We start from the raw sequence: 22,559 nt of genomic DNA on the forward strand, positions 1-22,559 counted from the left end.
GTGGGCCAGCGGCTCCCGGAGAAGGAAGTGCTGGAGAAGGCAGACCTGGTGGAGCTGTTGGGCCCTCGGCCCTTCGCGGAGAAGTCCACCTACGAGGAGTTTGTGGAGGGCACGGGTGGCCTGGAGGAGGACATATCCCTTTCCGCGGGGCTGAAGTGCTGGAACCGGGGACAGGAGGAGGGAGACGTAGAGCAGCCTGTGCAGGGGAGCTCTTGTAGCCGCTGGTGAAGCTGAGGTGACTCCGATTACCTGGGACCTTTGCAAAGCAGCTGCAGAAGCTCACCAAAAGAAATTAAAATGTGACAGCTGCAAACTGGTGTTTTAGATGAGGGTGCTCTGAGCCCACATTCGGGGCGTGGGGTGGGCGGAGGGGCTGCCGTGAGTCCCTGGGCCCTGCTAGAAGACAGTCGGGTCCCGGGTTAGAGGGAGGGGAGCAGGGCTCTCCCGTGGTGCCAAGGAAGGCGTGGTGCCTGTCTGGGAACCCTGAGTGTAGCTTCAGGAGGGGCTTGATGGGGCACCTGGAGACACTGGACCTTCCTGGGGCCTGCCTCTGTGGAGGAGTGTTGATGTGGTCATAAAGTCACTCAGAGGAGTCTGGGCCCAGCACAGAAACCTTCTCGGTTTGGTAGAATTCAGAAGAACACCAGCTAGTTGTCAAGGGAAAGTCAGGTTTCTTAAGCAGCTGTTTGGATGGGTAGAAGCTCATCTGCTGATCTGTCCTTCAGAGGGAAAGCCCACTCCACCCACAGGTGCGTGGCTGAGGAAGGATGGTGGAACTGTGGGGCTCCATACCTGAGGTTCCATGCCCGGGAAAACCCCATCTCTGCCTGCACCCAGGCCCCGTGGCAGCCCTGCTCTGAGTGGGAGGCACGTGAGTTGCTTAGGAAAACCTGGAATGCCTGGGGTTCCACTCTTGGGCACCCCTGGCCTCTATCTGCTGCTGGGCGCCGTGGCAGCCCTGCTCTGAGTGGGAGGGACGTGAGTTGCTTAGCAAAACCTGAATGCCTGGGGTTCCACTCTTGGGCACCCCTGGCCTCTATCTGCTGCTGGGCGCTGTGGCAGCCCTGCTCTGAGTGGGAGGGACGTGAGTTGCTTAGCAAAACCTGGCACCTATCCTTGGGGTGGCTGGGCCCCGTGGCAGCCCTGCTCTGAGTGGGAGGGACGTGAGTTGCTTAGGAAAACCTGAATGCCTGGGGTTCCACTCTTGGGCACCTCTGGCCTCTATCTGCTGCTGGGCCCTGTGGCAGCCCTGCTCTGAGTGCGAGGGACGTCAGTTGCTTAGCAAACCTATCCTTGGGGTGGAGGTGCTTTAACTGCAGATGTGTCTGAACTTAAGACTGCATAATCAGCTTCTGCTCCTGTGACCTCTTTGTTGGAGTCCTGGAGGGGAAACTCTGCAGGGCCCTGGCTGGCTCAGGGATGTTTGTTGCCTCAGCATGCGGCCGCCTCTGGCCCTGGTGCCTGTTCATGAACCCCTTTCCCGGGGCTGGGTGGCTCCTAATAAAAGGAAGGCCCGTCTGGGCTTTGAGCTCCAGGCCCTTTGGTGCCTCCTAAGGCACCAAACTTTAACTGAGGGAGGCTTTGCTTTTTCTTTTCTGGGGTGTGGGGGACTCGGTGAGGATGCCTGTGTGCTTTCTCCAGGACACGACCTGCCTCCAGAACTCTCTGGGGTCAGCAGCAGCAGGGCTGTGCAGTGTCAGCCTTGACCACTGCCTCGCAGGGGGTGGATGCATATCTGGGTTACCACGGATGGGAAATGGGGAGACACCCTTTTGCGGATGTCCTGGGTGAGTGGCAGGAGGAGGTGGCCCTGCTGGCTGTGCTGGGCATACTTTGTTCTCAGCCTCTTTCTCCGTCTAGGCCACACCGCACGGGGACTTCATAGTACGTTTTGCAAATTGCTTGTGACTTTTGTCTCGGAGCCTTAAAAATATAATTTCCAACTGGGGTGAGCATGTTCAACTTTCGCTGTTTGCAAAGGGCACATCATTGAACTCAAAACTCTCCAGCACTCAGCCTTCACCATGGCCTCCACCAGACCCAGAGTGGCTGAGCCACCTGGGGTCTGGTTGGGGCTGGGTCTTGGTCCCTCAGATGGAGGCAGGGGTGCTCCCTCAACCCCAGCAGGCCCCGCGACATCGCAGCATCTGGCGGGGCCTCCAGGATGCAGGGTGGTCACGGGGTTGTGGAAGGTCACGGCCCTGGCCCCACTGTAGTTCCCTCCGACACCCCTGGAGAGCCTGGGCGTCCGTTTTGTCACCTCCCAGGCAGCTATGTACGTGCGGCCCTTCATGATAATCTGTGTGGGAGGCACAAGAATCCCTTCAGAACTGTCTTCTCAGCTCCTGCCTCACCTTGTTAGGGCTGTCACACGCCTTCCCCCCAGCCTTCCCACCTGTGTCCTTCACAAGTTAGTCCTTAAGTAAATCTGGAGCCATCTCACTCCGCGAATCTGACACACCCATTTTCCATGGTCTTTTCCCACCTGTCCTGAGTGTGACCCACAGTTTGCCCTCATCTGCCTGTCAGGGTGGCCCAGCTGCACCTTTGCGGAGAAGCACCATCACCCAAGCGGTGTGATGCCTCTGGGCACTGTGGTCTGTGCACCCCTTGGGGACATGAGCCTTCAGCCCCTCTGTTTGTCAGCCTGCCTGCCTCCCTCCCTCTGCCAGAAGGGAAGGTGGGATGGGGTGGAATGCCTGCACCTGGCAGCAGCTGTGCCCCCTTCCCAGAAGGTAGAGGCCTTCTCTGGGGAAGGCGCAGCACTGACCGAGGCTGTTTCTGGGTCCACGGTCATAAGACACCTGGCTGAAATTTTTCACGTGTGGGAGGTCCCGATTTCTCAGAGCCCAGCATGAAAGCACACAGAGCCCCGTGGGCCTGGCAGAAAGCAGGTCACCCTTGGCCGGGATCCATGGCATCTCACCCTATGAGTAATGACAGTAGGTAGGAGTTTTGGCTTCATCTGGTGCCTCCCCGTGACCAGTGCTAGGGGCCGCTGGGACATGAGTTTCGAGAGAGACTCCCCTGCCTGGGCCACCTTCACGGTGCCTGTGGGCAGGACTTACTCCCTTAATCATCCCTTCTGTTAACTACGACACTCGCCCCAGATGTGAGCCAAGTCAGCACAGCAGAGCCCTCGGGCTCCGGCAGCTCAGCCCATGCCCCTCAGCAGGCACCTCATGCACTCTGGTGTTGGAAAGGCAGAGACTGCAGCCAGGCCGTCAAACCCGCAGTGATGTTTTAATCCCACTGTTTGTAAATGAGCTCTGTGGAACCTCAGCAAGAAGGATGGAAGATGGGGAGGAAGACCCTTGTGGGTGGAGGTGTGGCCAGGGGCGCAAGCCTACTTTCACGGGACTGAAGGAGAGAGCTGCTGGGTTCTGTTCTGGAAACCAGGGGTGGAGACCTGGCTAAGGAAGGAACTGGATGGCAGAGCAGTGCTGAGAGGCAGGGAGTGGCTCAGAAGTGGGAGCAGGTGCCGCCTCTAAAGCCCCCTACACAGAAGGAGCTCAGGGTACACCTGGGCATCTCCAGAAGCTCTGCCCACGAGGCCAAGAGCTTGTTTTCCTTCCCGAGAAGTGTGCTCATGGGAAATGGGCGGGGGGCGGGTTAGCTTGGGGATGGAGAGCAAGCTTCCACTTGGATGTTAAACTCATTAAACTCATTGTTTGACTTGCTGTCGAGCAAGGAGCTTATTCTGTGACCACTGGGAGGGCATGAGCTGGGGCCCCCAGACATCCCCAGAGTAGAGGAAGGAGGGCCTGTCAGCCTCCCCTGCTGCTCCCTGAGACCCATGGGGTCTCATGGGCCCCAAACATGCCCAGCAAGTTTAAGGGCCGTGGACAGGCCATGTATCTGGGCAATGGGATGTGAGCATACACGAGGATGTGGTCTCATAGTGGGTGCAGGTCAGGGAGAGGGTGAACCCCGGCCTGAGAGCATTCGGGAGGTGTCACCAAGTTTCTGAGGCAGTCTGGTGATATTTGGTGTTCTGAGCTAAGGAGGGATGGACATGGCTTCACGCAGGGACCAGGAGAAGCAGGTGCAGGTCTCAGAGCTGAGACATGGGGTGGGGAGCCTGGTGAGACAGTGGCTCCATGGGTTAGAAGAAGGGGCAAGATGGAGACAACGTGGGAATTTTGGGGCCGCTCCTCCATGTGCTTTGCTGGACAGCACAGTGTCCCATTAGCCAAACCCACTTCTGGCTTCTGAGCTGTGCAGCAGGGAAAACGTGGAGGTTGGAGCACACCCAGGAGTTCCTGGAGTGGCTCTCACAGGCCTAGGTCCCCCTCACCCCAAGGCCGCCATGGCCTGCTTCACTCCTCACTGCATGCCTGGCAGTGACTCCATGATGCTGTCTTCCTGATTTGGGGCCCAGGAATGAGCTGGACGTAAGGCCACTGGGCTGTGCTTGTGCTGGGGCCCCCAGAGGCATCCAGGGGCCCCGTGTGTCCCCCAGGAAAGCCGCTGGTCTCCAAGTGAGGCTAAGACCTGTGCCCAGTAGACAAGGCAGGCCTCGGGATTGGCAGGGAGCCTCTTCCAGAGCGCCTCCAACCCTGACTCGCTGTGTCAGGACGTGATGGCTGGAACCTCGTGGGAGGATGCAGTGTGTGTGCTGGGTCAGGACTGCCCAGATCTGCCATTGTGGTGGTGGTCTGACCCCAGCCCTGCAGCAGCTAGAGGGCAGGCAGAGATGGCCTAGTCCTCCTGTGGCCTCTCTACAGTGAGAAACGTGTCCAGGACTGCAGCCTGCCGCTCGGGGTCGCCTAGGGTCTGCTTCTCGCGGTTCTGCTCAGCTCTTGTCCTCGTCCAGGAAGGGGAGCGCAGGCAGCCGGCCCGGGGCAGCGGGTGCAGACCTTGGGGGGGGATGCAAGACGGGAGCTCAGTGTGGCTGGGAGGCCTGGGGGTGGGGGTATGGGAAGGGGACTCAGTGTGACGGAGTCTTGCTCTGTCACCCAGTCTGGAATGCAGTGGCGCGATCTTGGCTCACTGCAGCCTCTTGTCTCCCAGGTTCAAGTGATTCTTCTGCCTCAGCCTCCCGAGTAGCTGGGAGTACAGGCGCATGCCACCACGCTTAGCTGATTTTTGTATTTTTTTTAGTAGAGACTGGGTTTCACCACAGTGACCAGGTTTGACCTCCTGACCTCGTGATCTGCCCGACTCGGCTAAAAAGTAACGTTTAAGCAGCTTCCAGTTGGGCAATAGAAGCATGGTGATGTGGTGATGGACTTTTGCTAAAACATGTGCAGCAACCCAGGACTTCCCAAGGGGCCTCAGCTCACCACGCTGGCCTCACCTGCCGGGGACTCAGTGTTGAGGGTCTCGTCGTCTGAGTCAGCGAAGACCTCGGCCAGCTCCTGGTCGGACATGTCGGTCAGTTCAGTGAGGTCCAGGAGGTCAAAGTGGACCTCCAGAGAGGAGACACTGCTCAGAGGCTCTGAGGGCAGAGGGGGTACGGTCAGTCCTCAGGCCCTCCTGTAAGGCTGCTCAGAGCCCTGGGGGTCTAGAGGGCAGAGGGGTACAGTCAGAGCCCTGGGGTAGTCTAGGAGAGTGTGCACTGTGTCTTCCCACAAGGCTCGTGGGTGAACCACAGCTCCCTGCAAAGCCCAACACCGGGAGGATGTGATGGGTGCTGCGCTCACTCTAGACTAGAAAGCTTTCCCTTGACAGATGGTGCAGCTGACACCCAGAGCACCCAAGCTGCAAGAGCCCAGCACCCAGACCCCCCCAGAGAGTGTTTGGACCCTGCCTCATCATCTCCTGGGGGAGCTCACAGGGTTCTATAGAGGGCACTGGGCAGGGGAGCAGTACTTACGCCTCCTCTCTGTGACCTGCAGAAGCCCTGGGGCTGGTATTGGGATGCCCCCCACCTCCTCCTCTGCAGGTGTGTGGCCACTCTCCCCTGTCCCGTGGGCTGGGACACCCAGTGTGGCCTGTGGCACCTCAGCCTCCTTAATGATCTCTGCATTCAAAGACACAGGGTGTCACCTCGAGATCCACAGGGCTCCCACTTCCCCCCAGGATGCAGGACTGGGTGTGAGGACATGGCACATTCGTTCTCCTTTGAAGCTCTGGGCAATGACCAGCGGGTGATGGGATGGCTGGGCTTGTGGCCTCGTGCTCAATCCCCAGGCAAGGGCTTGAGGGGGCTTCAAGGAGGCTAGCTGCCCCTTCCCCTTGGGCCCTGGCCTCCCCAGTGAACAAGGAATCTGAGGTCCGTATCAGCCTTGGTACCCAAGCACCCGGGAAGGCAGCACCACGCAGGCTGTGCCACGGCACGTTCCACAAGGCCCGCATGGCTGCATCCCAGTAACATCCTGGCCTCTGATCTCTGGCTCAGCCCAGGGTCCCCCGAAGCCTCGCCACTGGATTTCCATGCCCAGCCTCTAGCTCCCCGCCCCTCTCCACTGTGGACCGACTTTTCCTTTTAAAACCCTATGTCGTGTTTGAATTCAAAATAATGCGTTCTCAGTAAATGAAAGTTAAAAGGCAGGAGGAACAGGCAGGCCTGGCCTTAGCCTTAGCCATCAGCCTCGCCTCACAGTTGGGCAGATATTCCAGGTTTTTCCCATGCATTTTTTTTTTCTTTTTTTGAGACACAGTCTTGCCCTGTCGCCAGGCTGGAGTGCAGTGGTGCGATCGCCGCTCACTGCAATCTCTGCCTCCCAGGTTCAAGCTATTCTCCTGCATCAGCCTCCCGAGTAGCTGGGATTACGGGTGCGCACCACCACACCCAGCTAATTTTTTTTTTTGTATTTTTAGTGGAGATCGGGTTTCACCATGTTAGTCAGGCTGGTCTTGAACTCCTGAGCTTGTGATCCACCTGCCTCCGCCTCTCAAAGTGCTGGGATTACAGGCATGAGCCCCTGCACCCGGCCCAACTTTTTCTTTCTTTTTTTCTTTTTTTGAGACAAAGTCTTGCTCTGTCACCCAGGCTGGAGTGCAGTAGTGTGGCCTCAGCTCACTGTAGCCTCCGTCTCCCGGGTTTAAGCAATTCTCCTGCCTCAGCCTCCTGAGTAGCTGGGATTACAGGCGCCCAACACCACACCGGGTTAATTTTTATATTTTTGGTAGAGATGGGGTTTCGCCATGTTGGTCAGGCTGGTCTTGGTTACAGGCATGAGCCACTGCGCCTGGCCTAACTGTTCCTTTTTTATAGTTAACAATTGTTTTGTCAGATGAGAGCAGGAGGCCCCTCGGCTGCAAAGCCTGGGACATTGGGGACTCTTGTGTCCGTCCCTCCAGATCCCCTCAGCCCCTCCCCAAGCCTTCCCAGCTGCTCACCCTCTCGTCCACATCGTCCCAGTGGGCACCGCACTTGCCACAGGCAGCCAGAGGGTCCCATTAGCCAGAGTCAGGCCTGTCCCTGAGTGCTCATTGCCCCTGCAGGAACCCCTCTCCAGATGGCCCTCCTTCCCTCAGCTGCAGGGGAGACACGGGGGCCTTCCAGGGATGCCAGCACCCCCCACCTGAATGGGTGCTCAGCGCGCACTTGTCAGATGGACACAGGCCCTCCCACTCCTGCCAGCGGCACCCTGAGGACCCTGTGGGGTATTTTTAGCAGCTCCCAGTGGTGAACACTGATCATAGCTGGTGTGCTTGAAGCCAGGGGAGCAGCTGCTTCCATGAGGGTCTCCCAGCGGGAATTCACAGTGCCAACAGCTGCCTGTGAAGGGTTGCCCTGCCCTCCCATGGCACTAGCCAGCAGCCTGGATACTGCCAGGTGGCCCTAGTGGGTCTAGAGCATCTGCACCCCCACCCCTCCCCAGTGAAGCCAAGGGAGCCTCAGGTGCCTGGCGTCTGAGTGAGGGGCACCCCCACCCCTCCCCAGAAAAGCTGAGAGCTGCAGGTGCCTGGCCTCTGATTGAGGAGCACCCCCACCCCTCCCCAGCAGAGTCGAGAGCTGCAGGTGCCTGGCCTCTGAGTGAGGAGCACCCCCACCCCTCCCCAGCAGAGTCGAGAGCTGCAGGTGCCTGGCCTCTGAGTGAGGAGCACCCCCACCCCACCCCAGCGGAGCTGAGAGCTGCAGGTGCCTGGCCTCTGAGTGAGGAGCACCCCCAGCCCACCCCAGCGGAGCCGAGAGCTGCAGGTGCCTGGCCTCTGAGTGAGGAGCACCAGTGCCGGGCTGGGAGGTCCCCAGTGGCATAGGAACTGGCAGTGCAGCTGTGGCAGGTGACCTGGCAGTGAGCTGAGTGTCAGGCTCTGCCTGGGCAGCACCCCTGCAGCCTGACCAGTGAGATCATTGGTCCCCACTGGCTGTGAGATCATTCTCTGTGGCCCACCCGGCCCCTGTCTCAGAAGCCCTGAGTGCTGTGTCATCGCATGGCCCATTTCAGACCTGGGGGCTGGGCAGGCTGGACGGGGGCTGGGGAATCTGGTTTCCACCTCTCCACTGGCATCTGCAATGAGGTTTCTGAGCATCCTGGAAGGGTTAAGTTACTGGGGTCCTGGCCCACCCCCAAGCCCAGCAGGGATACCTGCCCACCCACAGGGCACAAGAGGCAAAGGGTGAGATGTGGACTCTCTTCTGAGGCTGTGAACAGGGGGAAGCTCCTGGACGTCAGCCAGAAGAAGCCTGCTTGAACCACTCTCTGTAGCGCTGAGGGGGCGTCCAGGGGAGGGAACACCCCCAGGAGACCCAGTGTGACCCTTGGGCCCTTCCTCAAGGGATGGTGTAGCTGCAGCCCCAGGGCCCTCCCCACCCCCACAGTGTGCTCATGTCCTGCTGGCCTGAGCCATGGTCATGATTCCAAAATGCTTCCACGCCACTCAGAGTGGTGGCTGTGCACGTGTAGCTGACCCTTGAATGATTGTGCAGAGGGTGTGTCTCTGTCCCAGTCTTAAGAGGGTGTGGCAGGGGCCCCAGACCTGCCAGGTCCGAGACGGAGCAGGTACTGTCCCTATGGCATGGCTGGCCCAGAACCCTGAGAGCAGGTACAAGTGGGGAACCAAGGTACAGGGTGTGAGTCACTGGCCAGGAGGCCCTGCTCTAGGATCCCCAGCTGAGGAAGGCCACAGGACTCTTACCTCCACAGTTTATAGGACACGCACGTCCTCCATGGCACCCTCACCCAGAGTAGGAGCTCCACCTCTGCCCCTCCTGTCCTGAGGGGCACCCCTCCTTTGTTTTTCTTGTTGTCCAGGCTGGAGCGCAATAGCGCAGTCTCAGCTCACTGCAACCTCCACCTCCTGGAGGGTCCAAATGACTCTCCTGCCTCAGCCTCCCCAGTAACTGGGATTACAGGTGTGCACCACCACTCCTGGCTAATTTTATATTTTTAGTAGAGATGGGGTTTCACCATGTTGGTCAGGCTGGTCTCGAACTCCCGACCTCAGGTGATCCGCCCACCTCGGTCTCCCAAAGTGCTGGGATTACAAGTGTGAGCCACCGTGCCTGGCCTCTCTTACATTAAGAGACAGGGTCTCACTCTGTTGCCCAGGCTGGCGTGCAGTGGCACAACCATAGCTCACTGCAGCCTTGACCTCCTGGGCTCAGGCCGTCCTCCCACCTCAGCCTCCTGAGTAGCTGGGCCATCACTCCTGGCTAATTAAAACTTTTTTTTTTGGTAGAGCCAGGATCTTGCAATGTTGCCCAGGCTGGTCTCAAACTCCTAGGTTCAAGCGATCCTCCACCCTGGCCTCCCACCCCCTCCTCTCTGACAGCCCCCCGATATCAAGGAAGCGTGGGGCAAGAGCAGTTCTGCAGAGAATCTCTGTGGGACACCACCCTCCGAGGCAGGGTGTGGGGCAGGCGGTTCTGGGTTAATAATGACAGCTGGGTGTGGTGGACACCTGTCTCAGCTACTTGGGAGGCTGAGGCAGGAGGACGGCTGGAAACTTAGGAGGTAGAGAGTGCAGTGAGCTGTGATCCTGCCCCTGCACTCCAGCCTGAGTGACAAAGAGAAGCCTTGTCTTAAGAAAAGACAGTGGCTCACGGTTTTCTAGTATAGTCCCAACATTCTGTGTTTACTAACTAACCCCATTCTCAGTCACCCTAACTTTACCCAGCTACATGGGGAAGACTCTGAGCTTTGTAGTTGAGAGGAGGAAGCTGAGGCAGAGAGTAGCTCAGCATCTGTCCCCAGCACACAGCACAGGGGCCCTGGACCCAGCTGAAGCCCTCAGCTGTTACCTGTCAGCCCGTTCCTGGCTGGGGCCCAGCAGAGGGAGAGGAAAACCTCAGACGTGCTGGCTTAGGTTCCCTGGGTCCTGACCTGGGTTGGGGGCGGGGGACTGGAGGCAGAGTGGATCACTGAAAGAAGATGGACCAGAGGAGGAGTCTCCGCTTGTAGCCACCCTCTCGCTGGGCGGGGCGGTCATCTAGACCAAGGCATTTTAAAAGGCACTCATTCATTCATTCCACCGAGACTTCTGAGTCGCCCGCTGTTCTGGGGACGTGGCAGACAAAATAGATGATTCCTGCCTTTCTGAGGGGCAGTCAGTGCCGGGGGCAGTGCAGGACTGTGTTCCCGTTTTAGGGAGAATGCTCTATCAAGACTGGGAGGAGGAGGAGCCTGGAGGTGGGAGGGAGCCGTGCCACCAGGGGAGAAGGCCTGGTATCAGCCTGAAGTGCACAAAGGCCTGGAGCCAGCTGGGGCTGTGAGGCGGTGTGGACGTTCTCAGGACTTGACTCTGAGTGGGCTGGGAGAAGCTGCTGAAGGGTTCTGAGCTGAGTGGGACAGTGTCTACCTGCATTTTTACGATGCGGCCGGCGAGGGCACAGTCCAGTGGGAGGTAAGTGCAGGCACTGCCCCCGCCATCCTCCACGTATGCTGGGTGCCCTCTGCTTGTGCGGAGCTGGGGGCCCCAAGCAGGACCTCAGCCACACCGCAGGCCCCTTCCCCATCTTGCCCCGGGGAGGGGCATGGGAATGCCAACAGTCCTCTATAGACCCTGGGGTCCTAAGGGCCACAGTCACTCCTGGACAAAGCTAGCCCTGTAGAGGGCACAGCAGGCCTGCTGCACTGACTCTAAGAAGTATGTTTTCAGGCTGGGCACAGCGGCTCACCTGTAACCCCAGCACTTTTGGAGGCCGAGGCGGGTGGGTCACTCGAGTTCAGGAGTTCAAAACCAGCCTGGGCCAACATTCAAAACCCCATCTCTACTAAAAATACAAAAATTACCAGGGTGTGGGCCAGGCACGGTGGCTCACACCTGTAATCCCAGCATTTTGGGAGGCCGAGGCGGGTGGATCACGAGGTCAAGAGATCGAGAACATCCCGGCCAACATGGTGAAACCCCGTCTCTACTAAAAATACAAAAAAAATAGCTTGGCTTGGTGTCGTGCGCCTCTAGTCCCAGCTACTGGAGGCAGGAAAATTGCTTGAACCCGGGAGGCGGAGGTTGCCGTGAGCCACTGGGTGACGGAATGCGACTCTCTCAAAGAAAAAAATCTTTTCATATTTTCACATTCCTGAGACAGCAACGCACCTGTAGCTGACGGTGTCTTGGTGTTGATGGGGTTCAGTCCTGTGAGCCTTTGAAGCCACCTGGTATCTAGTCTGACCCTTCTCCATCTCCCCTGGGCAGTGGCCTCGTCTTTATTCTGTAAACTCTGGGCCTGTGTCAAGGCTTTGGAAAGGGAAATGTGGAAGATGCAACCCTTTGCCCTCAGGACGCTAAGTTTTTGGCTGGAAGAATGTGATGCCAGGAACATACACGGCCTGAGCCCCAGGAGGGGCAGGATGGATCTTGACAGGTGTGCGGCTGCTGCGAAGCACTTAGTGGTTCCTCAAGGGACTGAACCTACTGTGTATTACATCAGCAAATATGTGTTCGTGACTGTCAGTAAAGCTCTGGTCAGTAACAGGTTCTTAGCAGTTCAGCTTTTGGGGAGTCTAAAGTTCTATGTGGATTTCTGACTTTGAGGGAGGGTGGTCCCCCTAACCCATTCATGCATATCCACAGCAGCGTGATTCACAGTAGCCGAAAGTGGAAACAATCCAAATGTCCCTCAGTGGATCAGTGGATATACGGAATGTGGTCTGTGTGTACTGAGGAGTGTGATTCAGTCCAAGGAGTGCAGCCCTGACACGGGACACAGGTGGATGAGCGTGAACACCTCACTCCAGGTGCAAAAGGACAAATACTGCATCAGTCCATTCTTATGAAGTGTACAGAATAGACAATGCACAGAAGTTAGATGAGTGATTGTCAGAGGCTGGAGGGGGCAGGTCAGTGATTGTCAGAGGCTGGGGGGGCAGATCAGTGATTGTCAGAGGCTGGGGGGGGCAGATCAGTGATTGTCAGAGGCTGGGGGGGCAGATCAGTGATTGTCAGAGGCTGGGGGGGCAGATCAGTGATTGTCAGAGGCTGGGGGGGCAGGTCAGTGATTGATTGTCAGAGGCTGGGGGGGCAGGTCAGTGATTGTCAGAGGCTGGGGGGGCAGATCAGTGATTGATTGTCAGAGGCTGGGGGGGCAGGTCAGTGATTGTCAGAGGCTGGGGGGGCAGGTCATGATTGTCAGAGGCTGGGGGGGTAGATCAGTGATTGTCAGAGGCTGGGGGGGCAGATCAGTGATTGTCAGAGGCTGGGGGGGCAGATCAGTGATTGTCAGAGGCTGGGGGGGTAGATCAGTGATTGTCAGAGGCTGGGGGGGCAGATCAGTGATTGTCAGAGGCTGGGGGGCAGGTCAGTGATTGTCAGAGGCTGGGGGGGCAGGTCAGTGATTGTCAGAGGCTGGGGGGGCAGGTCAGTGATTGTCAGAGGCTGGGGGGGCAGATCAGTGATTGTCAGAGGCTGGGGGGGCAGGTCAGTGATTGTCAGAGGCTGGGGGGGCAGATCAGTGATTGTCAGAGGCTGGGGGGGCAGGTCAGTGATTGTCAGAGGCTGGGGGGGGCAGGTCAGTGATTGTCAGAGGCTGGGGGGGCAGGTCAGTGATTGTCAGAGGCTGGGGGGGCAGGTCAGTGATTGTCAGAGGCTGGGGGGGCAGGTCAGTGATTGTCAGAGGCTGGGGGGGCAGGTCAGTGGAGAAGGGGAGAATGGGTACGGGTTTTCTTGGAGAGTAATGAAGATATTGTGGTGGCCACACCATTGTGTGAATATAGTAAAACAGGGAGTTGTACACTTTAGAAGGATGAACTTTATATGTGAATAATATCTCAGTTTAAAAACAGTCCTCAGTGGAAACAAAGCTTGATCTTGGCTGGAGCTGACAGGCAGAGCTGGGAGGAAATGATAAACACGTACACTGTGAGTTGGCTCAGCCCCAGAGCAGGCTGGGACCGAAGCAGCTTGTTGATGGCTGCATTCCCAGGACCCAGCACACAGTAGGTGTGCAACAGATAGATGAGGGTGAGTCAGGGAGCCCACGGTTAGTGAGTAGCTGTGGTAGCAATTACCAGGGCCCATCTGACACCCTCTCAACAAGCTCTTGTGGGAGGAAGAAACAAATTCCTCACGGGCGAACCCTGCTGCTTTTCCCAGGGTGGGGACCAGAGGCTCAGTGCCAGGAAGGCATGGGGGCCAGGTGCTGGCAGCCCCAGGGTTTCCAGGGCCAGGGCAGAGGCAAGCAGCTGTTTCTGACCCCAAGGTGTGGGGTCACAGCAGTGTTCTGGTCCTCACTCAGCACAGCCCCTATCAAGGGGGACCCAACCCCCTACAGGGCTGCCAGGGCCTGGGCTGAGTGGGCACTGAAGCAGCACCCCAGTGAGGGAGACAGGCGTTGGGGTGCCTCAGCCCAGCCCCCCAGGCTTCCCTGAGGACTGACTGCTGATACCCTGTGCTCTGCTGCCGACCTATTTTCCAGTACATTCTTAACTGGAAAACTTGGCCCACATCCTGTTCCTTGCTGTGTGCCCAGAGCATCGAGGAGGCCTTTGACACACACCACTGCATGGACGAGTGAACTAATGAAGTGAATGAATGAATATCATAAACTGGCTGCAGGGAAGGAGAGATGCTTGCGGAGGCAGGGGCCACCTGCACCCCATCCCCCAGCATCCTTGTCCCTGGACTTAGACCCGATTTCAGGGATGCTAGGGTGGCCCTGTCTAGACTCTCAGTCTCCTGAGGGTCCCTCTCTTTCTCCCTGTGGACGCTTGGGCTGACTGAGTTGGGGTGGGTTACAGCTCTGGCTTCCAGGTGGCGCCCTCAGGGATGGCACAGGTCACACACCTGTGCAAACCTGCACCTGCACCTGCACCTCTGTGTTCTGTACATTTGATATTAAGAAATCGTTAATTCATCTAGGTGCAAAAACAGTGTTCTAGTAATGCTTTATAGAAATATTTTACAGATATTTCTGAATTATTTATCAATGAAATAATATGTCTAGATTTGGTTCACATTACCAATGAAGGGAGGTTGGTGGTATTCTGGAGAGTAGGCTGTGGGCCTGGGGGCTGGGATGTGGCACACGGGGCTTTGTCCTGCTGTTCTCGCTACTTTTGTAAGATTTTCAAAAGTAAGTGATAAATAATGACAGTTACAGTCACCATCATGTGACCTCATGAGGCCCCACAAAGTAGGCATCAGTGGCCCCTTTGCAGTCAAGGAAGTGGGCACTGGTGTCAAGAGCGGGAGCTCTCAGATGACAGGGCACCGTCCTCCCACTAAGTCCCCTGCACAAAGCTGCCACCTTGTCAGTAAATACCTGTGCACTTTAGTTATCTGAAGCCCCCAGCCAGTGAGTGATGGGCTCAGAAATGGAACCCACTTTCTCTGCCTTTAAGCTTCTAGGAAATCCTCCTTTTTCTCAAAGGAGAGAGAAAAAATACTAACCACCTCTCCCAATGCCTTGGGCTTCCACAGTTCTTCAGGGGATGCAGAGCTGTCTCCACGGACAGACTTGGAAATTGAGGCTCAGAGGGGCCTAACTGCTTCGTCCAGACCTATTCTCACAGTTCACAGGTGCTCACAGCTGGGATCCCCAAGCTCTCACGCCCCAACCTCCAGGCTTCCCATGCCCACAGTATTAAGGAGCTCTGGTCCCTCCCACAAGTGACAAAACAAAACCCAAGCCCACCATCCCTCGGGCACGTCCAGGACATCATCCCTTGACCTTGGACTGCAGGTACACTGGATGGGTGGACCTGTTTCTCCCTGGGACAGGCCTTCGGGCTCCAGAGGAGGCCACTCTGTGGGCTGGGGGACTGAGGTTCCCCTGTAGTTACAGAGCGCTGGCTGGCCAGTGCCCCAGGCACCTGCTGGCTCCGTGGAATGGGACCTCTAGGAAATCAGGAGGTGGTGGGCCCTGCCAGGCAGGTGAGGAGTCTGCAGTTTGCATCCAAGTTGCGACCTAGGCCAGTGGAACCCCGAAAGCCCTTCTGGAAAAGGCTCTGATTAGGAAGGGGGTTGTAAGCGCTTTCTTCCCGTTACCGACTCCAAGGTCCTGCACTAAGGCCTCCACCGTCAGGGCAGCGAGCGGTCCAGGCGCACCGACCCTCCCCGATGAGCGTGCGCGGGCCCGGAGCAGCCACTCCTGCAGCTCGGGAGCCCCGGCGGGCTGCTCCCCTGCATGCCCGCGCCCCCATCGAGACCCACCTCAGCCCCACGCCCTGGCAGGGTCCCTGCCCAGTCTCCGGCCCTTGCCCCCGAGACTCGCCTCTGGGTGAACAAAGCGGACGAGCTAGCGACCGGCCAGTATCACCCCCACGCCCCGCCGACAGGGACCCCAAACTCCAGCCCCGGAACGCCCCTCCCCCACTCCTCGGGGCCCCGGCTGGCTCGGCTGGGAGGGGGCTCGGGACGAAACTCCGGGCCACCCAACATTGAATGCGCCCGGGCGGCGAGCGCAGAGAACAAGGGGGCGGAGACCCGGCCTGTGCGCCCCCAGCCCGCGCGGGGACCGCTCCCGGAAGGTGTCCCTGGCCCGCCGGACAGGCCCCCCGCCCCCCCACCTGCCAAAGGGCTCTTGGCGGCTCCGGCAGCGGGAAGGGGGGGGCCTGTCGGGAGGGGCTGCGGCTTGCTGCGGGGAGGCGCCGCTTGGGGGTCCCGGGAGCCGGGGCTGAACTCACCTCCGGGGCCGGCGCTCTCCGGGGGCTCCATGCGGCCGGCGGGGTCTGGGAGGGGCGCGGGCGACGGCGGTGTCTCCTGGCCCAGGCGCCCCAACAGCTGCGGCAGCGACTCGGCCCCGGCTCCGGGCGCAGCGCATCGGGGCAGCAACCGGGGGGCCGCGGCGGCGGGGAGGAGCCCGCGGGGCGGGGCACGCAGCTGCTCCCGGGCCCCGGCCCCCTCCCGGCGCCCCCCCCAGCCGCAGGACAGGTGCGGCCCCGCCCGGACCCGCGTGCGCCCCCTGCTGGCCCCCGGTCCCGCCGCCCCCGCCCCGCTGCTCCCTCCCCTCCCCCGGCGACCCCTCCCCCCAACCCCCGCCCCGCCGACCCCTTCCCTCCCTCGCCTGCCGCCCCCCCCGCCGCGGACCACACCGGACCCGGCTGCGGCCTCCCAACCCTGGCTTGGCGTCCGCGGTTCCTGCGCACTCACTGGGCAGCCGCGCAGCTCGCGCGCTCCTGTTCTCCTCCAGGTCCGTGCGTGCGGGGACCCGGCGGTGCTGGCGGGGGCGCAGGAGGGCCTGAGTCGGGCATGGTAATGGCAGAATCACAGAGCGCGCTGGACGGTGTGAATGAATCCACGCGGGGGTGGGTGGGGGCGAGGCAGGCGCTCCTGAGGCTGGAGGGGGCGGGTGGGGTGGGAGCATGGCGGGGTTGGTAGGCCTGCGGGGGGCGGCGGGCCCGGGCTGCAGGGAGTGCTGGGGCAGCTTCGGTGAAACCCAGCTCCCAGCAGGCGCGGGGCTGCCTCTCCGAGCACACCCGGCGAGCACCAGACTCTGCGCCTTGTCGTCGTGCGGTGGGTGTCCCATCGCTTCTCCCAGTGACCCTAAGAAGGAAGTCTCCTTCAGGCGAAGGAGCTAAGCACAGGGACGGTAAGTAACCTGCCCGAGGACGCACAGCCGGGCGCTGGGAGGGTACCTCTGTAAAGTGCTCTGCACTTTAATCAAAACAAACCAAACCCAAGTGTCAGGTAGGAAGTTTGGGAGTGGAAAAGGCGATGAACTTGACCGATGGACTTGAGCAACCTAGACTGTAGGAGGGGCTGAGGCTCAGACGCCAGTGGTGCATTCCGCTTCCACCAGCCACAGTCAGACCCTTTGCCCTGGCTGCCCTGCCCAACTCCAGTTAGTGGGGTAGAGCGTGCCTTCCAGCCTGGAAGTCAGCAGGGCAGGCTCATAGTTTCCATGTTTCTTTAGTTTACAAGACAAAAACCAGAACTGCTGCTTAAAAGCCTCTGAAATGATTTCATGACCCACTGGCCTCCACGCCACCCTGAGGGTGCAGAGTCTGGCCTCTCAGGGAGTGCAGCTGCGGGTGTGTGGGCTGCCCTGGGAAATGGGGACAGTGGATGGGCGTGGACCACCCAGAGTTGTTTCGAGTGGCAGGTTGTGTTTTCTCAAAATGGCCACAGCAGTAGTTCCGATCCCATGTGTCTTCCAGAACCTTCTGTTCCCATGAAGACACCCCCTATCTGTGCTGCTTCTCCGTAACCATTGTTGGGTCTTGGGACTGCCCTGGCCAATGGAGGGCGGCAGAAGCGATGTCATGTGACTCCCAAGGCTGCGTGTTGAGCAACGTCCTGCTCTCTGGAAAGGCCCCTCTTGGAACTAGAACTTCCTCTATGTTGTGAGGAAGCCCAGGCCACACGGGAGACACCTGTGTGTGTTGCTGCTGGCGTTCCTACTGCCAACAGCTGGCCTCAGCTGCCTACGTAAGTCTGCCTGGAACCTCAGGAGGTTCCAGACCCTGCCTTTGAGCTTTCCTGGGGAGGGGGCCATGAGTGGGGCTGAGGCAAGCTATCCCTACTTTGTCATGGCCAAGTTGCAGATTCATGAGCAAAACAAATGCTGTTGTTGTTTTAAGCTACTGTGTTTAGGGTTGTTACCCAGCTGTGGTAACTGTAACAGTAATTACTGTGTATGAATGATTCCCATTTGAGAGATGAATAAATGATGCAGAGGGGGTCTTGTGAAAGACTGTCCTGCTGGTAATCAACAGGCGGTCAGACTCCAGAGGACAGTGTCTGTTGATCTTTAACTTAAAATTTTTTTTTTTTTGAGACGGAGTTTCGCTCTTGTTACCCAGGCTGGAGTGCAATGGCGCCATCTCGGCTCACCGCAACCTCCGCCTCCTGGGTTCAGGCAATTCTCCTGCCTCAGCCTCCTGAGTAGCTGGGATTACAGGCACACGCCACCATGCCCAGCTAATTTTTTGTATTTTTAGTAGAGACAGGGTTTCACTATGTTGACCAGGATGGTCTCGATCTCTTGACCTCGTGATCCACCTGCCTCGGCCTCCCAAAGTGCTGGGATTACAGGCTTGAGCCACTGCGCCCAGCCTAAGTTTTTATTAATAACATTAGCAAACACAAAAGTAGAGAGAATGTCACAACTCACCCACATGTACGTATCACCCTGAGTCAACAACTACCAACTCATGGCCTGTCCTCATTCACTTCCCTCCACTGCTAGGTCATTTTGAAGCAAATTGTATACATATTAGATCACTGCATTTGTAAATACTTCAATATTTATCTCTAAAAGAAAGTCCATTTGCTGCTGTAGTGACTCATGCCTGTAATCCTAGCACTTCGGGAGGCAGAGGTGGGAGGACAGCTTGAACCCAGGAGCTTGAGACCAGCCTGGGCAACAAAGCAGGACACCATCTCTTCAAAAAATAAAAGTAAGAATAGAAGCCAGGTGGAGTGGGTTGGAGGCAGAGGTGGGAGGATGGCTTGAGCCCAGGAGTCCAAGGCTGCAGTGACTATGATGGATGTCTCAAGTCTTCATAAACACTCTGTTACCCTAACCTCCAGGCTTTCGCTGAGTTGACGCAGTGGCTGGAGGCGGTTTACCTGGTGGGTAGTGGCGGCAGGAAGCATCAGAAATCAGAGGGCAGCTGGTTTGTTTGTATTAATATTTGCTCTGGGATTTTGCAGGAAACTCAGATGCCATTTATCTGGGTTTCTGAGCTGCACAGCTTGATGCTGAATGAAAGTATCTTAAGCCACGTATGTGAAGAAAAGGCTCTTTTCCAAACATCTGAACTCAAATTCAGAATGAAGGGGACAGGTTGCAGTGAGCCTTGTTGGGAGACCCAGGAGCCGGCAGTCAGGGCTCCCTAAATGATTCATCTCTGCAATCCACACTGATAGACCAAGCTGTGCTCTTCGCTTCTGACAAATGAATACCCTGTCTAGGCTATCCTGAGCTAACCCTCCTATTCTTGCCCTTTTTGCTGAAAGGAATTATTGTTAATACAGCTATTTAATTCAGGACTTTTAGCCAGATTTCTAAAGCAAAAAGCCAATCAGCATGAAGCAGCTAGCATATTGGGCTTGTGAAGTAAGTGTTAAATAATAATAATCACTCCACTGTGCTCTCCAGCAGCACTGTCTGACCTGCCAAGCTTCCCCTGGGAGACCCCTCCCACCCTATGCCTGTGGGAGGAGTCGTCTCTCAGGCCAAAGGAGTCTGGCACGGTGATGCTGGCTCCTGCTTGCCCAGGCACAGTGACCCGCCAGACCTCACAAAGGCCTCAGGGCTGCTTACTATAAATAAATCACAGCTTTGTGCATGCTGAGCCAGTGCAGTTCTTCCAACTGGCTGCTCCTCTCCAAGAACCATCCGTTCTTGGGTGGGCAAACAGGAAGCCTCTTATCACAGTGATTCTCAGATTCCCACCACTGTGTGGGTGCCTGAGACCTGAGCAAGCCCAGCCCATGTGGCAGCTTCCTCCCCGAGCTGGACAGGAAGACCTAAGTCCACCAAGCCTTCTTTCATTTCTCACACTTTGCCCCCAGCACAACTTTCTGTGAGCATAGATTCTGGAATCTTCATCCACACAGGAGAACAAGAGCTGCCGCAAGAACCCTTTTGTTTTTTTTTTTGCGACAGGGTCTCGGGTGTCACTCTGTTACTAGGCTGGAGTGCAGTGGTGTGATTTCACTGCAACCTCCACCTCCAGGGCTCCAACAATCCTTCCACCTCAACCTCCCAAGTAGATGACTACTTTTTTTTTTTTTTTTGAGACGGAGTTTCACTCTTGTTGCCTAGGCTGGAGTGCAATGTCGCAATCTTGGCTCAGGGCAACCCCTGCCTCCTGGGTTCAAGGATTCTCCTGCTTCAGCCTCCCAAGTAGCTGGGATTACAGACGTGTACCACCACACTGGGCTAATTTTTGTATTTTTAGTAGAGACGGGATTTCTTCATGTTGGCCAGGCTGGTCTTGAACTCCTGACCTCAGGTGATCCACCTGCCTGGGCCTCCCAAAGTGCTGGGATTACAGGCATGAGCCACCGCGATGGCCAAGATGACCAGTTTTTAAGAAGATGTTAAGGTTGAGAGCTTAGGGCCAGGTGTGGGGCTCACGTGCTCCCAGCACTTCCGGAGGCTGAGGCAGGAGGATTGCTTGAGGCCAGGAGTTAGAGAACAGTCTGGGCAACAAAGGAAGGCCCCGTCTCTATAAAAAACTTTTTTTAAAAAGCTGGGTGTGGTGTCTCACACTTGTAGTCCCAGCTTCTCAGGAGGCTGAAGTGGGAGGATTGCTTGTGCCCAGGAGGTTGAGGCTGCAGTGAGTTGTGATCACAGCCTAGGAGACAGAAGGAGACCCTGTCTAAAAAAAAAAAAAAATTGGCTCACCTCTAATCCCAGCACTTTGGGAGGCCAAGCACATGGATCATGAGGTCAAGAGATCGAGACCATCCTAGGCAACATGGTGAAATCCCATCTCTACTAAAAATACAAAAATTAGCCAGGAGTGGTGACATGAACCTGTAGTCCCAGCTACTCGGGAGCCTGAGGCAGGAGAATTGCTTGAACCCAGGAGGTGGAGGTTGCAGTGAACCGAGATCACGCCACTGCACTCCAGCTTGGGCAACAGAGCGAAACTCCTTGTCCAAAAAGAAAAGAAAAAGAAGTTCCTGCTTATGACAGCCTTCTGGGTGACATAGATGGTTGTGTGCAGGCAACAGGGTGGTTTCAGGGACGGGAAATTCACTTTAGACACTGTAAAATGGCCAGTAGTTTTCAGAACGAGAGACTTGTTAGAAAAGGAAGTGGCAGCAGCTTTCTGCAGGGCCTGTCTGGAAGCCTCTGGTTTCTCTTCATCCCCGAGGACTGGGGAGGAGGCCTCTTTGGGAGGAGCAGTTTATTTTTGTGAAGAGGATGCTTCCTGATTTTTCTTTCCTATTCCTGTGTTTTGAGAGTGCGTGAACCCGCCAGCGCAGCGGCTGGGAGGGCCCCTCAAGAGTGGGCGGGGGGCGGTGAGTCCCGGGGGTAGAGTCTCATGTGGGTGACGTCCCCGAGCTTTGCGTGGCAGATGGATCATTCATTCGCAGGTCCTTCATTCATTCATTCAGCCACTGAGCACATGTTCACTGAGCACCTGCCGGGAGCTGTACTGGGCGCTGAGGGATAGAAGTGAACGGTTCTCCATCTTGGATCTTAGGTTCCCGCAAAAAAACCACGTGTCCTGCAGCGAAAGGCTTCCGTGCTGCCCGCGGGGTCTTTCCTACGTCCTCCCTGACGGGTGCCTCCCGCCGCCCGTCTCTAAGGACGCACTCCCGCCTTTGGCTGCAGCCGGGCGGAGTCTCGCGAGATCTTGCGACTTATCGCGGCATCGCCCAGCGGTTGCCGGGAAACGGCGCGGCTTCCGCGGGGCTGGCGCTTCGGACCCGGGTCGCGGCTGGGCTTGTCCGCCGGCGTCATGGTGAGCAAGGGCGGGAGCCGGGTTCCGGTCCTCGCCAGGGGCCTGGAGCGCTCGGGGCAGGGAGGCCCGGGTACACAGAGGCCCCCGAAGAGGAGGCCTGGGGTGCGGGGATGCTGAAATCGAGAGCTCGGGGCTCTTCTGCGGGGCCCCGGGGTGGGTTACAAAGTTCTCTCTCCCAGGGGCCGGGCGCGGTGGCTCACGCCTGTAATCCCAGCACTTTGGGAGGCCGAGGCGGGTGGATCACGCCTGTAATCCCAGCACTTTGGGAGGCCGAGGCGGGTGGCTCAAGCCTGTAATCCCAGCACTTTGGGAGGCCGAGGCGGGTGGCTCACGCCTGTAATCCCAGCACTTTGGGAGGCCGAGGCGGGTGGATCACGAGGTCAAGAGATCGAGACCATCCTGGTCAACAAGGTGAAACCCCGTCTCTACTAAAAATACAAAAATTAGCTGGGCATGGTGGCGCGTGCCTGTAATCCCAGCTACTCAGGAGGCTGAGGCAGGAGAATTGCCTGAACCCAGGAGGCGGAGGTTGTGGTGAGCCGAGATCGCGCCATTGCACTCCAGCCTGGGTAACAAGAGTGAAACTCCGTCTCAAAAAAAAAAAAGAAAGTTCTGTCTCCCAACCTTGTCAGCGTTGCTAAAACCTCGCACGATGCCGTGCGCAGTTCCGGCTGGCAACCCATCTACAGAGCACTCACGGTGGGTGCTGTCTGCCCAAGCTCTCTTGACCAGGCTTCTCTGAAGGAACTGGGAAGAAAGGAAATCTCTGGTTGTCACGGCCGATTATGGCTCTGGAGGCCTTTCTCCCTGTACTTACTGAATGGTTCCTGCACGTCTTTCCGTGGTGGTTTCTAAGCA

The 22,559-nt window shown here is 57.6% G+C and overlaps 4 protein-coding genes across 23 annotated transcripts in view; 3 read left to right on the top strand and 1 right to left on the bottom strand.

The window, feature by feature from the left end:
• Nucleotides 1-3,680, top strand: part of LOC100398556 (mitochondrial inner membrane m-AAA protease component AFG3L1-like) — a 35,175-nt gene extending 31,495 nt beyond the window's left edge. For all 6 annotated transcript variants that reach the window (XM_078358090.1, XM_078358093.1, XM_078358092.1 and 3 more), the window contains one exon: nt 1-3,680. In XM_078358090.1, the coding sequence (XP_078214216.1) occupies nt 1-228 (228 nt within the window). In that variant the 3' untranslated portion in view covers nt 229-3,680.
• DBNDD1 (dysbindin domain containing 1) lies at nt 3,225-16,239 on the bottom strand. Of its 2 annotated transcripts, XM_035282037.3 has the most exons (4): nt 15,960-16,239; nt 5,819-5,965; nt 5,300-5,440; nt 3,225-4,859 (listed from the first exon to the last, which is right to left on the bottom strand). In XM_035282037.3, the coding sequence occupies exons 1-4, from the start codon at nt 15,988-15,990 to the stop codon at nt 4,702-4,704; spliced, it is 477 nt and encodes a 158-aa protein (XP_035137928.3). In that variant the 5' UTR covers nt 15,991-16,239; the 3' UTR covers nt 3,225-4,701. The 2 variants fall into 2 exon arrangements, with proteins under 2 accessions (XP_035137928.3, XP_035137929.1); XM_035282038.3 differs by lacking the exon at nt 5,819-5,965.
• On the top strand, nt 15,417-21,560 carry LOC144580568 (uncharacterized). 7 transcript variants are annotated; one of them, XM_078358099.1, is made up of 4 exons: nt 15,417-16,465; nt 16,723-16,864; nt 18,579-18,674; nt 21,331-21,560. In XM_078358099.1, the coding sequence occupies exons 1-4, from the start codon at nt 15,461-15,463 to the stop codon at nt 21,408-21,410; spliced, it is 1,323 nt and encodes a 440-aa protein (XP_078214225.1). In that variant the 5' UTR covers nt 15,417-15,460; the 3' UTR covers nt 21,411-21,560. The 7 variants fall into 7 exon arrangements, with proteins under 7 accessions (XP_078214225.1, XP_078214226.1, XP_078214227.1 ...); XM_078358100.1 differs by lacking the exons at nt 18,579-18,674; nt 21,331-21,560 and adding an exon at nt 17,433-17,570; XM_078358101.1 differs by lacking the exons at nt 18,579-18,674; nt 21,331-21,560 and adding an exon at nt 17,433-17,570 and having other exon boundaries at nt 16,726-16,864.
• DRC4 (dynein regulatory complex subunit 4) overlaps nt 17,596-22,559 on the top strand; it is a 26,668-nt gene continuing 21,704 nt past the window's right edge. For 6 of the 8 annotated variants that reach the window (XM_078358086.1, XM_078358085.1, XM_078358084.1 and 3 more), the window contains exon 1: nt 21,630-21,701. Coding sequence is in view for 2 of the 8 variants with exons in the window: in XM_078358081.1 (XP_078214207.1) it covers nt 21,699-21,701 (3 nt within the window). In the remaining 6 variants the exon portion in view is untranslated. Of the gene's footprint in view, nt 17,704-21,629; nt 21,702-22,559 lie in introns of those variants that run through there. The other 2 variants (XM_078358082.1, XM_078358083.1) reach the window with 1 other exon arrangement.

Source organism: Callithrix jacchus, chromosome 20, assembly GCF_049354715.1.
Source record: "Callithrix jacchus isolate 240 chromosome 20, calJac240_pri, whole genome shotgun sequence".
NCBI lineage: Eukaryota > Metazoa > Chordata > Mammalia > Primates > Cebidae > Callithrix > Callithrix jacchus.